The 19,730-nt window shown below is 35.1% G+C and overlaps 1 protein-coding gene across 1 annotated transcript in view; it reads right to left on the bottom strand.

The window, feature by feature from the left end:
* The window catches only part of LOC118183862 (dynein axonemal heavy chain 7-like), a 368,025-nt gene that overhangs the window by 270,764 nt on the left and 77,531 nt on the right, over positions 1-19,730 (bottom strand). Inside the window, exons 24-25 of the mRNA XM_085812440.1 lie at positions 8,541-8,817; positions 2,211-2,352 (exon numbers count right to left, since the gene is read on the bottom strand). Coding sequence (XP_085668566.1) covers positions 2,211-2,352; positions 8,541-8,817 — 419 coding nt within the window. The remainder of the gene's footprint in view (positions 1-2,210; positions 2,353-8,540; positions 8,818-19,730) is intronic.

Below are 19,730 nucleotides of genomic sequence, written 5' to 3'. Positions count from 1 at the left end.
CAGCTTTAAGACCTCATAAATTAGATGGAAGAGGAGGGTGCTGTCGGATGCATCTTTCCGCAATACTCCACACATTTGCTATGCGGTGGCCAGGGAAGGCGTTAGAAGTCAGACTGATGTTCAGCGAACCAATTTTGAACACTTCAGGCACGATGTATCATTTCATTATCGTCCCTGACGTATCCGTCACCATCAGGGTAAAAATGCAACATTGCAGGGTGCACTTGATCTGCCAGTAAATCTAGGTATCTCATGGTTGTTTGTTTACCCTCGAGGAGAGCCAGGGCACCCCTTTTATGCCAGTAGAACGTGACCCATATCATGATATTCCCACCAGATCCTTGCACAGTGCAAGTAAGGTAAGATGGATTCATGGAGCTCTCGCTCAAATTCGACGTCTTCCACCAGTGTAAAATAAGGTGTAGTGTCCTTCATCCGACCACATTACCCGTTTTCAATACTCAGATGTTCAGTGTCTTCGTTCCCGAGATCACTGCAAACGGGTTCTTGCACGTCGGGCAGAAATGAGTGGTTTCTCGCAGGCACCCGACTATGCATTCCTTCTTCTTCTGAGGCACTACAGCCTACTGCTGGCCAAGGCCGTCTCAATCAGTCTACGCCATTTGGACCTATTCGTGGCAATACTCCTCCAGTCTCCCACATGTCATCCTCAGCATCAAACCACCTAATTGATGCAATTACCAAACCTATGTGAGCTTTAGCTCTGTATAAATCACCCAACCATCGAATCTTGTGGCTTTTTATAGCCTTCTTAATACCAGGCTGTCTAAATTTTTGATAGATTTCACGACTATACATTGATCTCCAAACACCATTTTCACAAACAGAGCCAAATATTTTTCTTAGTATTTTACATTCAAAGATCAGTAGTTTACTTTCAGTTGTTTTAGTCATTGCCCAGCACCCGCAGCCATATAGTATGATGGGACGTAACAGGGTTTTTAGTATTACGACAGATAAATGGAGATTTGAACTGATTTTTAAGACCATGGTAGCATCTATGAGGAGCCTGTTATTAATTTCCATAGATAAATCATTATTATTAGTGACAATAGTTCCAAGATATTTGAATTGTGCCACATTTTCAAAAGTGTACTCGTTCACTGTCAGTGGCGACGGATAAGTTGATTTATGGGCAAAGTTCTAAAAATTTTGTTTTATTTTCATTTATGGTTAGGCCTAATTTTCTTCCCTCAGCTTCTAATAGATTGAATGATTCTGCGACATACTTTCTGGATCTAACCAGTAAAGCAATGTCGTCGGCGACTGCTAAGATTTGTACTGTCTTATAGTAAATGATTTCTCTATGCATAAGATCAGAAGCTCTGATAGCCTTTTTAAGGACCAGGTTAGAAAGTAAACAGGACAGAGCATCATCCTGCCGTAGACCTCTGTCAGTATAGAAAACTTTAGATAAATCATTACCAAGTTTAACTCTACATTTTACCCTTTTAAGTGTAGCTTTTGTTAGATTAATTATCTTAGTAAGTATTTCAAATTCCTCCATTGACTATGCTTTCTTATCCTCTGCTAATCTCTGCGCATGGTTCAAGCTGAAATTTGTTGGGAAGAGCCTTGGTTGACGATCTATGTCAATTGAAGCACAGTAGTCCCTGTTCTGCTGTACAATTCGTCGGACACGATGCCGATCACTTTCTTTGAAAATTGTACTCGAAACGTCTTCTATAGAAGGACCGTGAGTTCTGATTCCAACTTTTGAAAAATTTTGATATAGCTGCTTTTGAGAACCCAGTGAGACTTGCTGTCTTCGAAATCGAGGCACCTGCTAAACGGGCACCAACAATAAGCCCTTTTTCAAATGGCGACGAAAGATCTGTCGTTCTTCTCATTTTACTTCATTCATCATAAAAAGCACTCTTACATCTCACTTAGCATTCTAACCACGTGTAACCTACGTCATAAAAATAATTTGCATATTTCATCCCTATCACGCATTCAAATGAAAATCTCAAAGATTTCTAATGCATTGGCTAGTATGTGTATAAAAGTATGTCACACAAAAAATGTGGTAACAAATCCAGAAGTTATTTTCATGTATTCCAAATGTATATGTATATTTTTTGGGGGGGGAATCAGAAATACTTAAGAATAATACTTTTGTTTCTGCAAAAAAGAAATTGTTTACATTATTTGACAAAGTATTACTAATAATCTGCAAAACATCATACCTTGGGGTATTTCCTAAATATTCATAAGCATATTTCACATTTGCATTTGTTATTCTCACTCGAACTTCTTCATTATCATTTACCAATTCAATATAATATCTCAGTTGAGCTAACCACTGAAAATCATATTCACTTTGAATGCCTGCAAAAAGTTTTATTTCATTGCAGTTATACAAGAAGAAGAATAGTCAAAAAAATAGTTTTTTATTATTTCACTATCTTCTACCATTCGTTTCTAAGCTTAAATAGTGTTCAGAAATGTTTTTCAAACAGCATATTATTAAAATTCTAATTAGATAAATTTGACAAATGAAAGATAATACAATCATCGTAAATCATTAACATTCTAATAAAACAACGGTATATATTTTGAATAAAGGTTAGTACTGACTGATTCATAGGGCTACCTTAAATTTATTTGATTCGACCTCATAGAAGACTGCTACATGTACAGGACAACCTAGCATTTTAAAAATGTTTTTAAAAGGGAATAATAGGCTTGCATGGAATAAAATAACTATGTACATGAACCTGATATGTTATAAGTGTTCTACCAAAATATGTCTAAATACCTTGCCTTAAAATAAAGCTATACAAATATATTTACGTTCAATAAGAACTTAAAGGAATCAAAGATAAATTATTTTAACATACATCGAAACATTAGGCTGTATATATAAAATTGATAGGATTTCCAGAAAGATATTTTAAGGAAAAAACTGTCTAAAACAAAATATAGCAACATTTTTCTTTTGATGGCTATGGGAAAATACTGCCTAGAAGATAATGTGGAATTGAATATGACCTAATACTGTTAATTCTTTCTCTGAGCCCTGAACAAAAATAATGTGTAAATGTATAAGTAGTTGACATAAATGAAGTTTTGGTTTCTAGTATGAAGTCATCTTTTTAATAAAATTCCACAATTCATTATTTTTGCATCCACGCATAGAATATACTGATGCCGTTTTGATTTCATTAAAATATATGCATATACCTCTAAAATATTGTACATTTATAAACGCTGATTTAAAATAAGTTAAAAATTACAAATTTTTAAATTGATTCAATGATATCTTTTATTGGTCAAACTCTTTGGTTCAGGGTACCATCATATCGATTCGGTTATGTGGAATTTTAATTCTGTGCATTTCATGAAGTATCATTGTAAGATATTATGGTAATACATTTTTATGCTAATACTAGGGCTAATTCATGTGTTATTCAAGCTGTTCATATACAGTGAAGTGCCCCTCCCCCCCAAAAAAAAACAATATGCTAGACTAATACTTTATAGGTCCTTCAAAGAAGAGTAGAGTATTCTGATGACAATGAAGGCTATACTAGCTGCAGACAAGGTTAAAAATTTCACTGTATTCCGATGTGTAAGATTTCCGCATTTTGATGGCATCCTGGAAGTATTCAATAACGTTATGAAGGTGACTTTCGTGGTCACAACAAGATTCTAAACTCATGTGAATGTTCCTCTAACTGTAATTTACTATCTTTAAGCTTTTATAGCTGCGCATTGTCCTGATAGAAGACAAAGCCATTAGAATGAATGCATGGCATGAAAGGGTGTAACTTACCAAATAGGATACGCATATTGTAAATGCATTAGAGGAAACTATTAAACAAACCCAACCACCTCAGCATGTACAGTCTTCTTATTGATATTTGGGACCCATGGATTAACAGGATTTTCTCTATACTCAAATTTTGAAATGCGATTAGTCAAATCATGCTATTTGTTTCCAGTCACTCTGTATCCGAATTACGTAGGCTGTGCATAGTTCTGCGCATTTATCAAAAGAACTTTGGTTGGGTCGACTCTTAAAGCTCATACACTGACTACCAATAAGTATTTGGACACCTATGATAGAAAAAAAAAACTAACTTTATTCAAAATAAATAGTTGGTAGAGCCTCCACGAGAGGTAATTACAGCGTGGACCCTCCGGGGCATACTTTCCACAAGTCTTTGTATGACCAACTAGTGGTATTTTCTTCCACTCGGCTTGGAGAAGACATAGAAGTTCCTTCACCGATTTTGCACGGGTAGTGCACCCCTGAATTCGGCGATGCAACTCGTCTCAGAGGTTCTCGATAGGGTTCAGGTCTGGACTCCGGGCAGGCCAGTCCATTCGATGAACTCCATTGGCACCATACCAAGCCTTGGTTAACGTCGAAACATGACAACTGGCATTGTCGTCCTAAAAGTAACAGGGGTCCAACTCAGCACAACGTAGGCAGCACATTGTCATCCAAAATAGTGCAGTAGGCATCGGAGTTGAGCTTACCATGAATGGGTACCAAGGGTCCCAGCCCATACCAGGAGAAACATCCCCAGACCATAATTCCACCTTCGCCGAACTTGACTGTTGGCACAATGCATTCTGGCAGGAGACGTTCTACAGGTAGACGCCAGACCCAGACCCTGCTATCCGAACGGTAAAGAGTGAACCTTCATTCGTCACTCCAAAGAACCCTTTTCCACTGATCTACGGTCCAATTTCGATGTGCTTTGCACCACATTAACCGAGCAGCGCGGTTGGACTTTGTGATCAAAAGGCTTATGGGCAGCAGCACGACCATGAAAAACAAGCAGATGTGCTTCCTTACGGATGGTATTCATTGAAACAATACTCTCGGATGCCTGTTGAAACTCCTCGCGGAAGAGGGCCATCGGTTGGGTGTGGTTCTTCCGAATTTCTCTGGACAGCACTTGTCGGTCTCTATCTCCCAGTTTCGTTGGTCTGCCGACTCGGGGCACATTCCGACAGTCACCGCTCACCTTCCACTTTTTAATCACATAGACCACTGTCGATTTTGGGTGCTTCAGATCGCTAGACATGTTCCTTAAGGATCGGCCACATTTGTGATACCCGATAATTATACCTTTCTCGAAATCAGAGAGCTCCAAACTGCGAGGCATCTTGCATGCGACTAAAGCCGATGCTGTTTCCTACACGATATATACCGGCGGAGTCCGTGACGTACCTTAAGACCGCAGATATCGTCATTTGCATAGGTGTCCAAATACTTATTGGTAGTCAGTGTATAATGAAGGGAAATTTTTCAGTCTTTTATGCAAAAATGTTAGTTATGATCAGAAAAGCCCATTTGAAATGGCAAAATTAAAAGCAAACTCAAAGTATCAATTATTGTGCGATACAATATGCCTCAATAAATAGAGGGGAAGGTTAATAAAATGGACAGCCTTATATAGAGCTCTGAGATGTATTAGCCTACTGCAGAACTTATGGTTTATGTATTATGATTACCATGCACTTATGTATCATGGACATATCATGGTCTCATGTACCATAATTATTCTGAACTTACTTATCATGGTAATAATCATTGACTTACGTAAGATGGTTCTTATGATATGTAGTTATGTTCGTATGATGTAAAATACTATTGCTCGCTAATGTTGATCATGTTTCTCTAGAGGCTGTTTACAGCCACACTCTTGTTTAAGTTTAGCATTTTGCCGGAATTTTTCCAATTGTAGTCCATTCTTGAAACTGTCAGATGCGTGAATATGAACTTCGTCTTTAGATCCGACCTGCCATGACCTATCTCACAAGCTCCCTCTATTCAATCAGATTAAAATTGCTTAAATTGTAATAATTATTTGTTATTTTTAGGGCAGGAACAGTATATTTTACATATGTCTTTCATTTTAATATATGCAGACAGGTCAAGAGAATCAGTGACATAAATAGGTAGCGGTACTATCTTATAAACAGGCTCATCTGTACCAAGCACTTTAGAATTTTTTCATCTTTTCAAAATAACTCTACTTTCATTTCATCCCTATTGAGTGCACTATAGGGTGGGCTCAGCAGCGACCGAGCGGTAGAGTTACTGAAAAATGCCCTCTTGTGCAAAAGAAAATTTGTACATTATGTCAAATTACTGAAAAACTAATGGACAGATTTTAAACTAATTTGGTATGAATGTACATTTATCACATAGAAAGAAATGTACCATTCAAAAGTAATTTTATATACGCGTAATTATCAGTAAAGCTCATAATGCAGGGATGTCCAAAATCCATGTTGTGATACCGAAATGTAAAGGAGCCTAATGTGGGTTATTGTCACCTCTCACAGCCAGACAGGTCGTGCAGCGTACAGGCATAGAGGACAAGAGGCAGTTAAGGAGTCTCTGTGGCAGTCAATCCCACTCCTGCAGAAAGGCAGTGTTCAACACTGGGATGGTCCTCGGAGGGGAATGGAGTGATGAAAATGCTCTACCAAGAGCGTCTTAGAAGTTCTCTATTGTGTTAAGGTCAGAAGATCTGGCTGGCCAATACATGCGGCGAATATCCTTATTTTTCAGGTAATCGATAACAAGCTGAGCTTCTATGTAGATAAGCGTCGTCGTCCTTTAACAGGAACCCAGGTTCAACTGTGGCCCTAAAAGGTCGAACATAGGGTTCCAAAATTTCCTCTGGATACCTCATAGTAGTCAGGAAGTCTTTATAAAGCATACGTAGGGGTGTGAGGCCCTCCAATATAATGCCTGACCTAACCATTACATCTCCAACACCGTAACGATCCTTTTCTTGGATGAGGGAGTGATGGTATCGTGTTCCAGGCTTTCTCCAGATACAGGTAAGCTGAGAATCAGTGTCTAGGCTGAAACTCGAGTCATCTGAAAAACGAACGGTGATTCAATGAAGTCTGGCCCATGATGCATATTGTCTGCACCGCAGAAAACAAGCTCTCTTATGTGCTGCAGTGCCCGAAGGCTTAAGGAGGTAGGTTCTTCTGGCCCTACCTCATCAAGCCTTCGGGCAATTGTAAACCCTGAAACTCGGGTTCCAGTCGCAGCATACAGGTCACGTGAGAGCTGTGAAGCTGTAGCAGTCTTGTAGTTGTGTCAAATAATGATCTTCGTTCGTCGTTGTGGATGTTTGTCGACCTTGTCCAGGTCTTTTCGATATGGGTCAAATTTTCTGATATTGTTTGCACAAATTGCAGACCACATTCGTACCACAAATTGCAGATATTGATATCTGTATCCACCTGCGCTTGTGATTGGCTGCTTTCAATCTACCAACAATTATCCATCTCATTCCGTCACCCATACGTTCGCGGTTACTCATTTTACGTAATACCTTATAAAATTTATCAACTCTTGCGAGAAGCACAGTAAATGCCATGAAGTACGAGCATACAAATCGTCGAAAATCCCTCATGTATTTATATCTCATCCGCAAACACACGCATGTACACTTACGTATTCGACTTGAAAATTGTCACACTTGTGACAACATAGTTTATTTTTAACTATCAGTTTCTTGTTTTTATTTGTATCTTTTTTATCACTTCTGTCACACAGCTCGATCCCTCTAGACGGTTATATTGAGTTTTAAGAGAGAGGCAGGCGTATAAGTATATTAACTGAAACCGAGAAGTTGTTTAATTCGTCTGAAGTTTTGTACGTATTAACTGAAGAGCGTTCAGTCGTAGCCTGGGTCTGGCGAAGCAAGTTGGAGGATGGAGCCGCGAAAGTTATTTAAATCTTGATCAGTGTAGTTGATTTCGGAGGAGTCCTGCCTAAAACTGTAGCAGTTGAAAGCTTAGCATGTTAAAAATTAGAATTCTGGTTCCTCTTAGAGTAAACCTTAAGTGTGAATTTTAGCTTAGTCAAGTGGAATGTTATGTGCATTTTTATGTTTATTCTCAAGTTAAGACTAATTAAAGATTTTTAAGTTAAATCTTATTGTGTTCTTGTCTGCATGGACATGGAAATATCACTTCTATAACGATAACTCGTGTAAGGAAAATTAGTTTCACCTAATAATTAAAATCCAAGAGCTAGTTGTAATGGTTACAATAGTCCAAACCCACTTAAATCTAATAGAAGGCAAAAGTGTAATTAGACCCGGTTTCAAATCACATTGAAAGGGCTGGCTGGCTGGGCATTTTCGTGGTCTTTCCCAAGTGTAACGAGGATAGGATTAATTTCCCCTACAAAGTCCTCCATGAAGAGATCCCTTCCCTTAGGCAGATAACTCTACCATGTTTTGACATAATCAAACAAACCAAAAATATCACTATAGGTAGTCTGAAAATGTCAAAATTTGGAACCTCTAACTAATCTTATATGCTGTTGCCTGAAAGTAACAGCATCTAAGACAAGAAAAGTTTAATTAATATTTACACATCATACACTAAATGCAAAATCTAAATTGCATATGTAGAATACATTGCACCTGAATTATTATTACATTAGATCATTTAGTAAAGTAATACTGACTGACACATATTAGATCATTAGATACATACATATGAGATACTGATTAAATGCATACCACTATTAATCAGTTCTTCAACTACATCCCGTGCATGGACGTCAATAACAACCAAGGCTCCAAGTGTCACACGAACTTGTTTACTCAGTTTTCCTCTCACTAAATCAACAATTCCGGCAAGTTGAGTATTCAGAGTATTATAATAGTTCTTCACAGATTCCAGACCACCAGCTATAGCCTCATGAACCTCAGCAGTCCAATAAATTTGAGACACGCAAAGAACAACTTGTCCAGGCCATTGAACAATCCATTGTATCCGGGAAGTAATAGCATACGACTAAAATTCATACATTACTGCATTAAAATTATTGTTATGTGGATTTGAAACACATAACAAAAAATATGTGCTTTGTTTTAAAATATACATATAAAATAATTAAATGTAGAAAATTGAAATAAATGGTTTTTTTTTTATTTATTTCCCACTTTTTTGTATGTGTGCATGTATATATGTAATATTTCGGCAGTCGAGCACATGAGTGAAGCTTGGCAATTTGGTCACATCAGAATACCAGACACTGTTGTGGCTTGGCTGAGTGTAAGGCGGCATCCAATGACGGCACAGAAGGATTTAAATTTATAGCTCCATATCTTTATTCAATTAAAATGGCAAATCATTATACTTTTAGATTAAATTCTCCAAAATTACATATTCAATACATATTCAATAGTGATTTACTAAATAAGATTAACTTCAAATTTACTGCGTCATACTATTCAAACAAAGGGAGACAGATCGGAAGAGCGTCAGCAAAGGTTTGTTAGCAGCAGGAGGAGAAAGCAGTCTCTGACGCAAAATGGCACGGATTCTTCATAGGAGCGGCTACGCAATATGCTCGAATGTTCTCGAAAGCACTGGTCTAGGGGCAAGATCCTGAAACTGCGGAAAGTTAATTAGAGGTTGCTTGTTAGCGTAGTGCAAAGCCATCATATTTTTTATATTTTACATATATATATATATGTGTGTGTGTGCGTGTGTGTAATATATATATATATATATATATGTGTGTGTGTGTGTATGTGTGTAATATATATATATATATATATATAGTAGGTAGGAACATTGCAGCAACCTTGCTAAAAAGTTACCAGGAGCTGTAGCTCCACGAAATGTTGTAACACAGTACTACATAAATAATAAGAAATTTGTCTCGTAAAACTGGAAAAACTGTATACGCGCGATAAAACTTCCAAATTTTAGTGCTGGAAGACTTGCTAATGCACGAAAAAAATTAATGAATCTGACCATTGTGAAATGTGAAAAGTTAACTCACATGAAAAATAGATCGACGGAAAATATATATATATATATATATAAGGAAGTTACAAAAAACATGGATTATAAATGTCAATATATAAAATGCCTATACATATAAAATTAAAATTAAAAATTGCCAATATATAAAAAATGCCTATACATAAAAATTCAAATCAAAACTAAAAAAATAGAATGAAGACACAAAAAGCATCAAAAACAAGCTACAAAAAACAATAATTAAATAGCGGAAAAATGGTAAATTAGCCCACCCGTACTCTCAGTTGGCTTTTCAAGGGAAAAAAACTGTTCTACGAAATAGGCTAAATACCATTACGTGTTTCGCCGAAACAGACCATTGAAGCTCTTGTTTAATGCGAAAATTTTTTTTATAAAAGAACATTAGTATTTCCGAAAAAATGTTTCTGGAATAAATCCTTTTTTGTAGCTCCACTGCTCTGTTTCTTTTTCCCGACGCGTCCGCTTAAAAACACATTAAGGTGTCAAAAGCTATTATTATTCCGAGCAATGTAAAATAAAAATCAAAATAGAAAAATAATAAAAATAAAATAAATAGCGGTCTGCTATTAGTCAAAATACACATCAACGTACGGGCTGGTCCTTTAAACCTTAAAGAATTTGTAACTTTTATTAGAAGAAAGGTGCTGTAAACAGATAAAAATGTAATCAACATTGTAAGTAAAAAAAAATTATTCAATTTAGTAAGTAAAAAACGTCGCAGGGTCTTATTAGGACCAAAAACCTAGACAAAAGAAACGAAAAAACTGACCTGAGAGGTTCTGTCCTCAGCTTTTTCGTGCATTAGCAAGTTTTCCAGCACTAAAATTTGGCAGTTTTATCGCGCGCATACAGTTTTTTCAGTTTTACCAGACAAATTTCTTATTATTTATGCAGTACTGTGTTACAACATTTCGTGGAGCTACAGCTCCTGGTAACTTTTTAGCAAAGTTGCTACAATGTTTCTACCTACTACTATTCTTTCAAATCTTTTTGCAGCATTATGCGCAAAAGTTTTTGAGACCAGATAGGTCTTACGTCTAATTACCAGTTAGCTTTACATTTTCTTTTTCAATTAATATTCTTTTTAGCAGCCTCGAGCGCTGAAAGTTTAATAAGTTTGATTGTTTAGGTGTATTTCAATTTCACTTTTCAAGCTTCAGCTTTTAAGTTACCGGATACTGTTTACAGTTCCACTTTCACGATAGGTTAGTCTTCCTTCCAAAAAACACTGTAAAGCAGGTTAGCTCCCTCTTTACTTTCATTCACAGGCTCAGATCAATCATATAGAGATAATTAAATGAAGCAACAAGCTTTGTAAAACTTGTAAGGCTAATGCTACTCCACTTCCCACCAATACTAATAAGACACAATCACTATGAAAAACTTTCAATTGTATCTACCAAATCACCTGTAAAGAATGTTCTCTCACATATATAGGTCAGACAAAAAAACCCTCTCAACCTCAGAATTAATAACCATAGACCTCATATTAAAAAATTTTAAAATAATAGAAATAATCTCACAAAAATTAATCAGCATACAGCTATTCTTGAGCATTATAATATGCAAAATTTTGATAACATAGAAATTAATTTGCTTGATATTGTACCGAATACTAAACTTAGACTTTTTAAGGAATCCATATACATACTTCAAAAAAATGTCACTTTACCCTTACGGACTGAATGCTTATCTGAGTCATACCACCAACAGACAGACAGAAGTCTCAATATATGGACAATTCAGATTTTTTAGCAGTATAAACGACCAGAGGTACCAGAGGAGGTGATTCTAAACACAAAAAATTTTTTTCTACACAAGATCTGAATTTAATAATTAAAAATCTTCGTTCCTTCCTTGAACATAATGAATTTGCTAAGAATGCCATAAAACTTCTACATACATTTAAGAATGTTACTTTTTGGAATCTAATTAAAGTCGTAAATGAAAATTTTAGCTGTTTACAAATCATAAAAGACCTAATTATTGACTTTGCAATTTTAAACTAAAAAATAGCAATTTTTTCACAAAAAACTGTTTTGTACGTACAATTCAAACATCCTTCTTACGATCAACTAAAAATACCTAACATTTTTAAAAAATATCAACACTTGCTTCCTGAACAACAACTCCAAATTAAGCCCTGCTTTAAATTTGAAAAGAACTTAGGTCAACTAGTTATCAACCACCACGAGATTCAAGAAAATAGCATGTGTCATTGCCAACAGGCTCTTTACCAAAAATATGTCGATCCTTTCCACCAACATGTGATAGCAGGAGATCTTAACATCATTGAAGACTTAGAATTACGAGACCTTTTACAACTTGGCACCAAATTTCGTCCTACTTTTAGAATCATCAACATCTTTGCCTCAGACAATTCAATCAAGATCTTGATAAATTTATCATGTTAGTTAATAATAAATCCAATTTACCTACTACCACTTTTCTTGAATGGAAAGCTGCACTGATTACAGAATTTCAACATTCACTCTTCAAGGCACCTTCTTTCAACTCTCTACATAATAAGAAACGACTCTTTGATCTAATCAACAAACTACAAGATAATTTTATCATTACAAAAATTGACAAAGCTAGCAACAATTTTAGTGTTCTCTGAAAAAAGTTTTATTTCAACCTTCTGCACAAAGAACTAAATAGTAATGGCACTTACCAAAAAATTACCACCAACAGCAAAATTCTTATCAATAAATTTAACGCACTACATAAAAGACTTAAGATACATCCACGGAACTATAATAACAGATTTGCAAATCTCTATGCCCTTCCAAAATTTCATAAGTCACCTATTAAATTCAGGTTCATTGCCAATAGTACAAAAAGTTATCTTAAAGAAATAGATTATCTTTTTGCAAAAAAACTTCGTTTAATACGTGACTTGATTAATAACTATTATTTTCAAGATCTGCATTGCAACTGGATGATTTCAAGTAACGAACTCGTAATTAAGACAATTAATTCAATTAAAATCGACCATATACAATGCTACGATTTCGAAAACCTTTATACTACCTTACCGCTTGAAGAAATTTATACCAGCTTACTTGCTCTACCAGATATAATTCCTCAGATTTCTACAATAATTGATAACGAAAAATGGCAACTTTTTCTTACGAGCATGCTTTTCAATAATTATATTCTCTTTAACAATTGCATCTTCAAACAAATACAAGGGATCCCAATGGGAGGAAATATTTCGAGCTCCGTCTGCGAATTATTCCTTTTCACGAGAGAGTTGACATTTGTCCGATCTCTGGACGTAACAGAACAAAAATTTTTTCAACACATTTATCGTTACATTGATGATATCATAGCCTTTAACAACCATAACAAAATAGAAGCAGCTAATATCTACCCAACTAGCTTAAAGCTAAATAAAACAAATACGGTGCAAAATAATGTAGTGTACCTTGACCTTAATATCATTGATTACAATTTTATTAAAGTCTACGACAAGAGGAGAGAATTCACTTTTTCTACACTAAAGTTAACAAACTGGAATTCTAATATTTCCAAAAGAATCATCATTAACACAATTTTTTCACAGCTTCTAAGAATAAAAAGGATCTGTAATACTACAGAACACTTACAAGAAGAAATACTTTACATCGTCACAATTTTGAAAAATAACCAAATTCCTCAGGAAATAATTAAAAAATACTTTAAAAAAAGCTGGCATTAGCCTTACCAATTTTTAGATAATTTGTTTTGGATAATGAAATTTTCTGCTTAAAGCCTACCGGAGGGCGGATGATGGATGGCTAATTCAGATTATCTAATGTAAAAAATTGTATAAATGTAAATGTACAGTTAATTCTTCTACAAACATTTTCTTTCCTCCAAAGTTTTTGGCACTTTACTTTAATACTATTATGTAATAGTTTTAAATTACTTAGAAGGCCAGACTCTGCTTTTATTAACAAAATCGGGCCTTTTCATTTTTCATAGTAGCTTGACAGCCCTGTAGCTTGAAGAATGACGACTTTTATTAACAAATGATTTTTTTCCAATTTACACTTTCTTTTGAGGCAAAAAATAAGTAATTTTAGCTGAATTAGCCATTTTCACTTATTTTTAACAGTTTTGTTCTTCGTACAACTTGACTGACGCCATTTTGAGTTCTTTCCGTGTCTTTTCTCATCTGTCACCTCCTTCTGTAAAAAGAGGGGGACAAGACTTCCCGCCAACTTACTCTCTCAGCCCATTGGCCTCTTCAGTTTTTATAGCTTCGCACGATGACATCATTTTACGATAAGGAAGGTTGGCTTAGACAAGAAGGGATTTTGCGCCCTTTTCCAAAAATTTTTCGAAAGCTGAGGACGGAACCTCTCAGGTCAGATTTTTCGTTTCTTTTGTCTAGGTTTTTGGTCCTAATAAGATCCTGCGACGTTTTTACTTACTAAATTGAATACATTTTTTTACTTACAATGTCGATTACATTTTTATCTGTTTACAGCACCTTTTTTCTAATAAAAGTTACAAATTATTTAAGGTTTAAAGGACCAGCCCGTACGTTGATGTGTATTTTGACTAATAGCAGACCGCTATTTATTTTATTTTATTATTTTTCTACTTTGATTTTGATTTTTATTTTACATTGCTCGGAATAATAATAGCTTTTGACACCTTAATGTGTTTTTCAGTGGACGCGTCGGGGAAAAAAAACAGAGCAGTAGAGCTACAAAAAAAAGGATTTATTCCAGAAACATTTTTTCGGAAATACTAATGTTCTTTTATAAAAAAAATTTTTCGCATTAAACAAGAGCTTCAATGGTTTGTTTCGGCGAAACGCGTAATGGTATTTAGCCTATTTCGTAGAACAGTTTTTTTCCCTTGAAAAGCCAACTGAGAGTACGAGTGGGCTAATTTACCATTTTTCTGCTATTTAATTATTGCTTTTTGTCTCTTCATTCTATTTTTTAATTTTGATTTTAATTTTTATGTATAGGCATTTTTTATATATTGGCAATTTTTAATTTTAATTTTATATGTATAGGCATTTTATACATTGACATTTATAATCCATGTTTTTTGTAACTTCTTTATATATATATATATATATTTTTTCTGTCGATTTATTTTTCATGTGAGCTAACTTTTCACATTTCACAACGGTCAGATTCATTAATTTTTTTCGTGCATTAGCAAGTCTTCCAGCACTAAAATTTGGCAGTTTTATCGCGCGTATACAGTTTTTCCAGTTTTACCAGACAAATTTCTTATTATTTATGTAGTACTGTGTTACAACATTTCGTGGAGCTACAGCTCCTGGTAACTTTTTAGCAAGGTTGCTGCAATGTTCCTACCTACTACTATTCTTTCAAATCTTTTTGCAACATTATGCGCAAAAGTTTTTGAGACCAGATAGGTCTTACGTCTAATTACCAGTTAGCTTTACATTTTCTTTTTGAATTAATATATATATATATCTACGTACGTACATGTCTTCACTTTCCCATACAAAAACAAGTCATGTGTACCTGTACTTTAATACTACCTCTAAAAATGAACTTTCCAAGCACTTTATTTCAATATAATAATTCTAAGAGAAGCCTATTTATAACTGACCACTAATGTCATATGAACGAACTGTGCGATGAAGATACGAGCTGCAGTGTTAAAGCATGCTGACCTCTGGAAATGAGTGTCCGCCGAAAAACATCTCAGACGAAAATGACGCGGAGAAAATAACGCAAGGCGAAAATGTCGTTGTACAAAACACTGTTGGAGAAAAATACCCTAGTATACAAAAATCGTCGTTTTTAATACTACATCGTTTTTACCCGCTTTGTTTTCAAGCGGTTAAAAAGATCCCGCAGTTTAAAAACTACCTAGTCAGAAATATCGTGGCAAAAAGAAAGCACCTAGAAATCATCGCATGACGATGATATCGCAGACAATTCGTTTTTGATGTTCAACAGTAAAACTTTTAAATGCATATTCGCATAATGATTTGAGAGGGCAAAAAGGAATTTCATATTTTTGATTTAACTGATAAATTTAACTGCATACTATGCATGAAAATGTTAATGATACTTTGAGAAACAAAACTAGATTTAATTTTCACTAAAAGAATATCAGATTAAAAGAGGTGAAACAAAATAATTTTACAAAGTAACTAATTAGACAATTTTAATAGAGGTAATTTTATGCAATTACTTATCTTCCTTATCTATCCTATGCTGAGGATATCTACCTTATCTAATCTTTTTTTATACTATATTTTTCAATTACCAAACAAACTTCACAAAAGAGATCAATTAATTAATTAATGACCTTTATTAGTTAATTATGTGTATTAAAATTCTATTAACTTCTGCAAGTACCATTAATTTTCCACTCATATTCAGTTTTTTAATGCTTAAGTTTCCTTTCTTGGTTTCTCAGCAAAATTTTATCAATTGATTAAAAAATATGAAATATAAAAGTCGAAATATTCCTCATTCCTTCTTGTGTTCATAAATCATTATCCGAACATGCGTTTACTGTTTTTATAGTTCGAAAAATGCATGTCTGCAATATTATCGTCCTGCGATGATTTGCAGGTACTTTATATTTTACCACGATATTTCGACGATGATAGTTTTAAACTGCGAGGTTTCTGAACCACTTTAATTTCGACGACGATATCTTCTATCACGATGTTTTAGAAAGATTTTTCTCGTTACTCTCTTTTCTCCCACAGCGACGTATACCCGGGAATGCTTTTAAGGCAAAAGATGTTTTTGAATGAGATCAACCAAGCAATGATGAATGCAATAAACGGTCAGTAGGAACATGCATTATAAAAGGCATTTTGTTTATAGTTGAAATGTCAGAAAGAATATCATAAAAGACCTAAAGGTACTTAAATTTGTCTAGCATGCGGAAGCACTCAGAAATAAAAACAGCTAACCTAATAAATGTACTATATTAATTGATAAATGATTTACGACAGGAATATAGTAACTTTCCATCACATACGTATATTAGTGAAGAAATGAAAGGAACAACAACACAAAAGAAAATGAGGAGCATAATCCCTCTTTTTATTTTAAAGATAAAAAATTTAAATTTTACTCTTTATTTTGAAGTTTAAAAAAAATGGAAATTTCATATCGATATGTTTAACATATCATCAAAGCATAATTACCTATTTTTAAAAGTTATTTTGTAATGTACGATCATAAAATTTCAGTCATAAACCAAAAAACCAAACATTTAATATTAAACTTGTTGTCTAGATTTGTGGAAAGTATGAATAAGACATCTCGAGTGAAATACAAGTTTCGAATCTACAACAATATAAATAAATAAATTTAGTCACACTGAATTGTGTTCAGAAGTTTACACAGGGTATTTGGTGACAGTTGCAATTATGAAATTCAGCATCCTAACGTATCCCACACATGTTTAGTTGGATTTTAATCCGATGAATATGTAACTCTCCCTATCTAGTTGATTCATTCGTTTTCCAGATACTCAGAACACCAGTAAGGAATAGTAGAGCCATTAGCATCATCGACCATTAGTATGAAGGTATTACTTACTCATGAGAATCAAAATAATAAGGTTCAAAATCTCTTTTCTTACTTTTTGACAGGCAAATTAAAGATGCAGATCAGTGTAGCCATTCAAAAGAATGCACGCTGAGGATTCCACTAACTTATTATCGATGATAACTTTCGATGATGCTGTCAGAACTACTGTGTGTGCTTGCGTTTCCACAGGCTGTAAAATGTCTATGATTAAACAGAGGAAATTTAGATGGCGTTGATGAAAAGAACTCATTAGTTTGTTTCAACCACTGTGTTAAATATTTGCATAATCGCCTGTAGTAACGGCAACCGCCGGCAATAAAAAGGAGGTGCTTTCCTTAGTGGCACCGCAGTTCATTATAGTTCGAGCCAGAATAGACCTGCCCGGGGGAGAAGCCAGGGGATGAGAGATTCCGGTTCCCGTCTTGTTCCGGTTCCCGTCTTGTTGCGGATCCAGTCCTGTTCCGGTTCCCGTCTTGTTCCAGTCCTGTTCCGGTCCTGATCCAGTCCTATTCCATTTCCAGCCTGGCCGTTTAAGTCCAAAACACGTAGGAGCGGAAGTCTGAATCCAGCGAATGGAGATATATGCCGAAAGGGCTAGATGGATTCTGTCTTTTAAAGGAAAGTGTTCTTCACCGTGCCGGCATAGCTGTTACTTTAAAGCACTTTGAATGTTTTTCCGCCCAAGATGTTAAGTTTTCGTTTATGATAAGTTTTCATCAGTGTTGAAGTTCCAGTTAAATAAACCTTTAAGTTTTAGACAAGGTTTTTGTGTTCTTCAGAAAATTTTAGATTCGAAGTCAGATATATCACATAGGATATTAGCGGGAAAATCAACATTTGGCATCAAGCGACAGGACATTGTCTGCAAGGTAAGCGACTTTTTTATTTTTGAATCATGGAAGCCTTAAAGGTAGCACGAACTCAATATAGAAAACTATTCAGTAAAGCGTGTAATGAATTTGACAATGAAGAAACTAAATTTAATCAAGAAGAAAAATTAATTAAAATAAAAGTTATTGCCGAGAAAGCTAAAGTTTTGTTTGATACTGAAATGAAAATACGAGAATTAATGTTTAAAGAAATTACAGATGAGACTTTACTTATTAAGGAAATGGATGAATCTGAATTATATTTTGATAGGTGGAGACTTATGGAAAGTAAACTAAAAGATCTTACTTCTGGAACCCCGAATGTAACTTTAATTGATCCGTCCTTTATTCAGAATAAAATGTTACATTATCCGAAGATTAAATTGCCTATCTTTGACGGCAACGTGAAGAAATGGCTAGGATTTTGGGGGCAATTCCAAAAGATTGATAAAGATCCTACATTAGATAATAATGATAAATTTGCTTATTTCGCACAGGCTATGGAGAAAAATTCTCCTGCAGAGGAAATAGTTAAAAGCTTTCCGCCAACTGGCGAGAGTTACAAGAGCGCAATCGAAGCATTGCAAACGCGTTTTGGTAACAAAGAATTACTAACGGAGATTTATATTCGTGATTTGTTAACCCTTGTTATTCGAAAACAAGGTACACACTCTTTGCGGAAACTATACGATGAACTCGAATCTAATCTAAGAGCCTTGGAGATATTGGGAATAAATAGAGGCAAATATTGCGCGGTATTGTATCCACTAGTAGAATCAGCATTCCCGAATGAAGTCTTAAAAACGTGGGAGAGACTTAGGTTTTCGCGTAAAGGATCAGAAAGTTTAACCAGCGAAAACGCCGAGTTAAGAGAAAGGGAATCTGACCTTGAGCGCCTTTTATGTTTCTTGCGCGGTGAAGTTGAAAGTGAGGAAAGAATTTCTTTAGCAGCTAAATCTTTCAATGTTTTCGATCGATTGGCTAACGGTAATAAGAAAAGAAATTCTGGTTTAAAGATAAGAGAACCTCACTTAAAACCTACGGCAGCTGAACTGTTTACTTCTTCTAATGAAGCTAGGAAAGGCTGCATGTTTTGTTCCAGTATAAATCATGGTTCTGCGGAATGTTTTCAGGCGCGTAACTTATCGTTGTCGGAAAGAGAAGTTTTGGTCCAAAGGACACGCTCTTGTTATCTGTGTCTGAAATCTGGACATTCTGTCAGGAGGTGTAAATTAAAAACAGTTTGTTTTACATGCGGCAAAAGGCATCATATTTTTCTATGTAAGGGCCATTCACAAATGAGTGAGACAAGGGCAACGGAACAGCCTCCAAATCAGGCTGAAACACTCGCCAACATTTCTTCAAGGTCTCCTAAAGTTTTGCTGCAAACAATAAGAGTAATAATTAAAGGAGATAAAAATCTCGTTCGGCTCGAGCTATAATTGATACTGGTTCTCAAAGGTCATATATTCTGCAAAGCGCAGCTCAAGATATGGGTTATAGG

This window comes from Stegodyphus dumicola, chromosome 3 (assembly GCF_044657685.1).
Source record: "Stegodyphus dumicola isolate Sdum_Otavi_A_Nest chromosome 3, ASM4465768v1".
In the NCBI taxonomy this organism is placed as follows: Eukaryota; Metazoa; Arthropoda; class Arachnida; order Araneae; family Eresidae; genus Stegodyphus; species Stegodyphus dumicola.
This window is presented reverse-complemented; position numbering and strand designations above follow the sequence as displayed.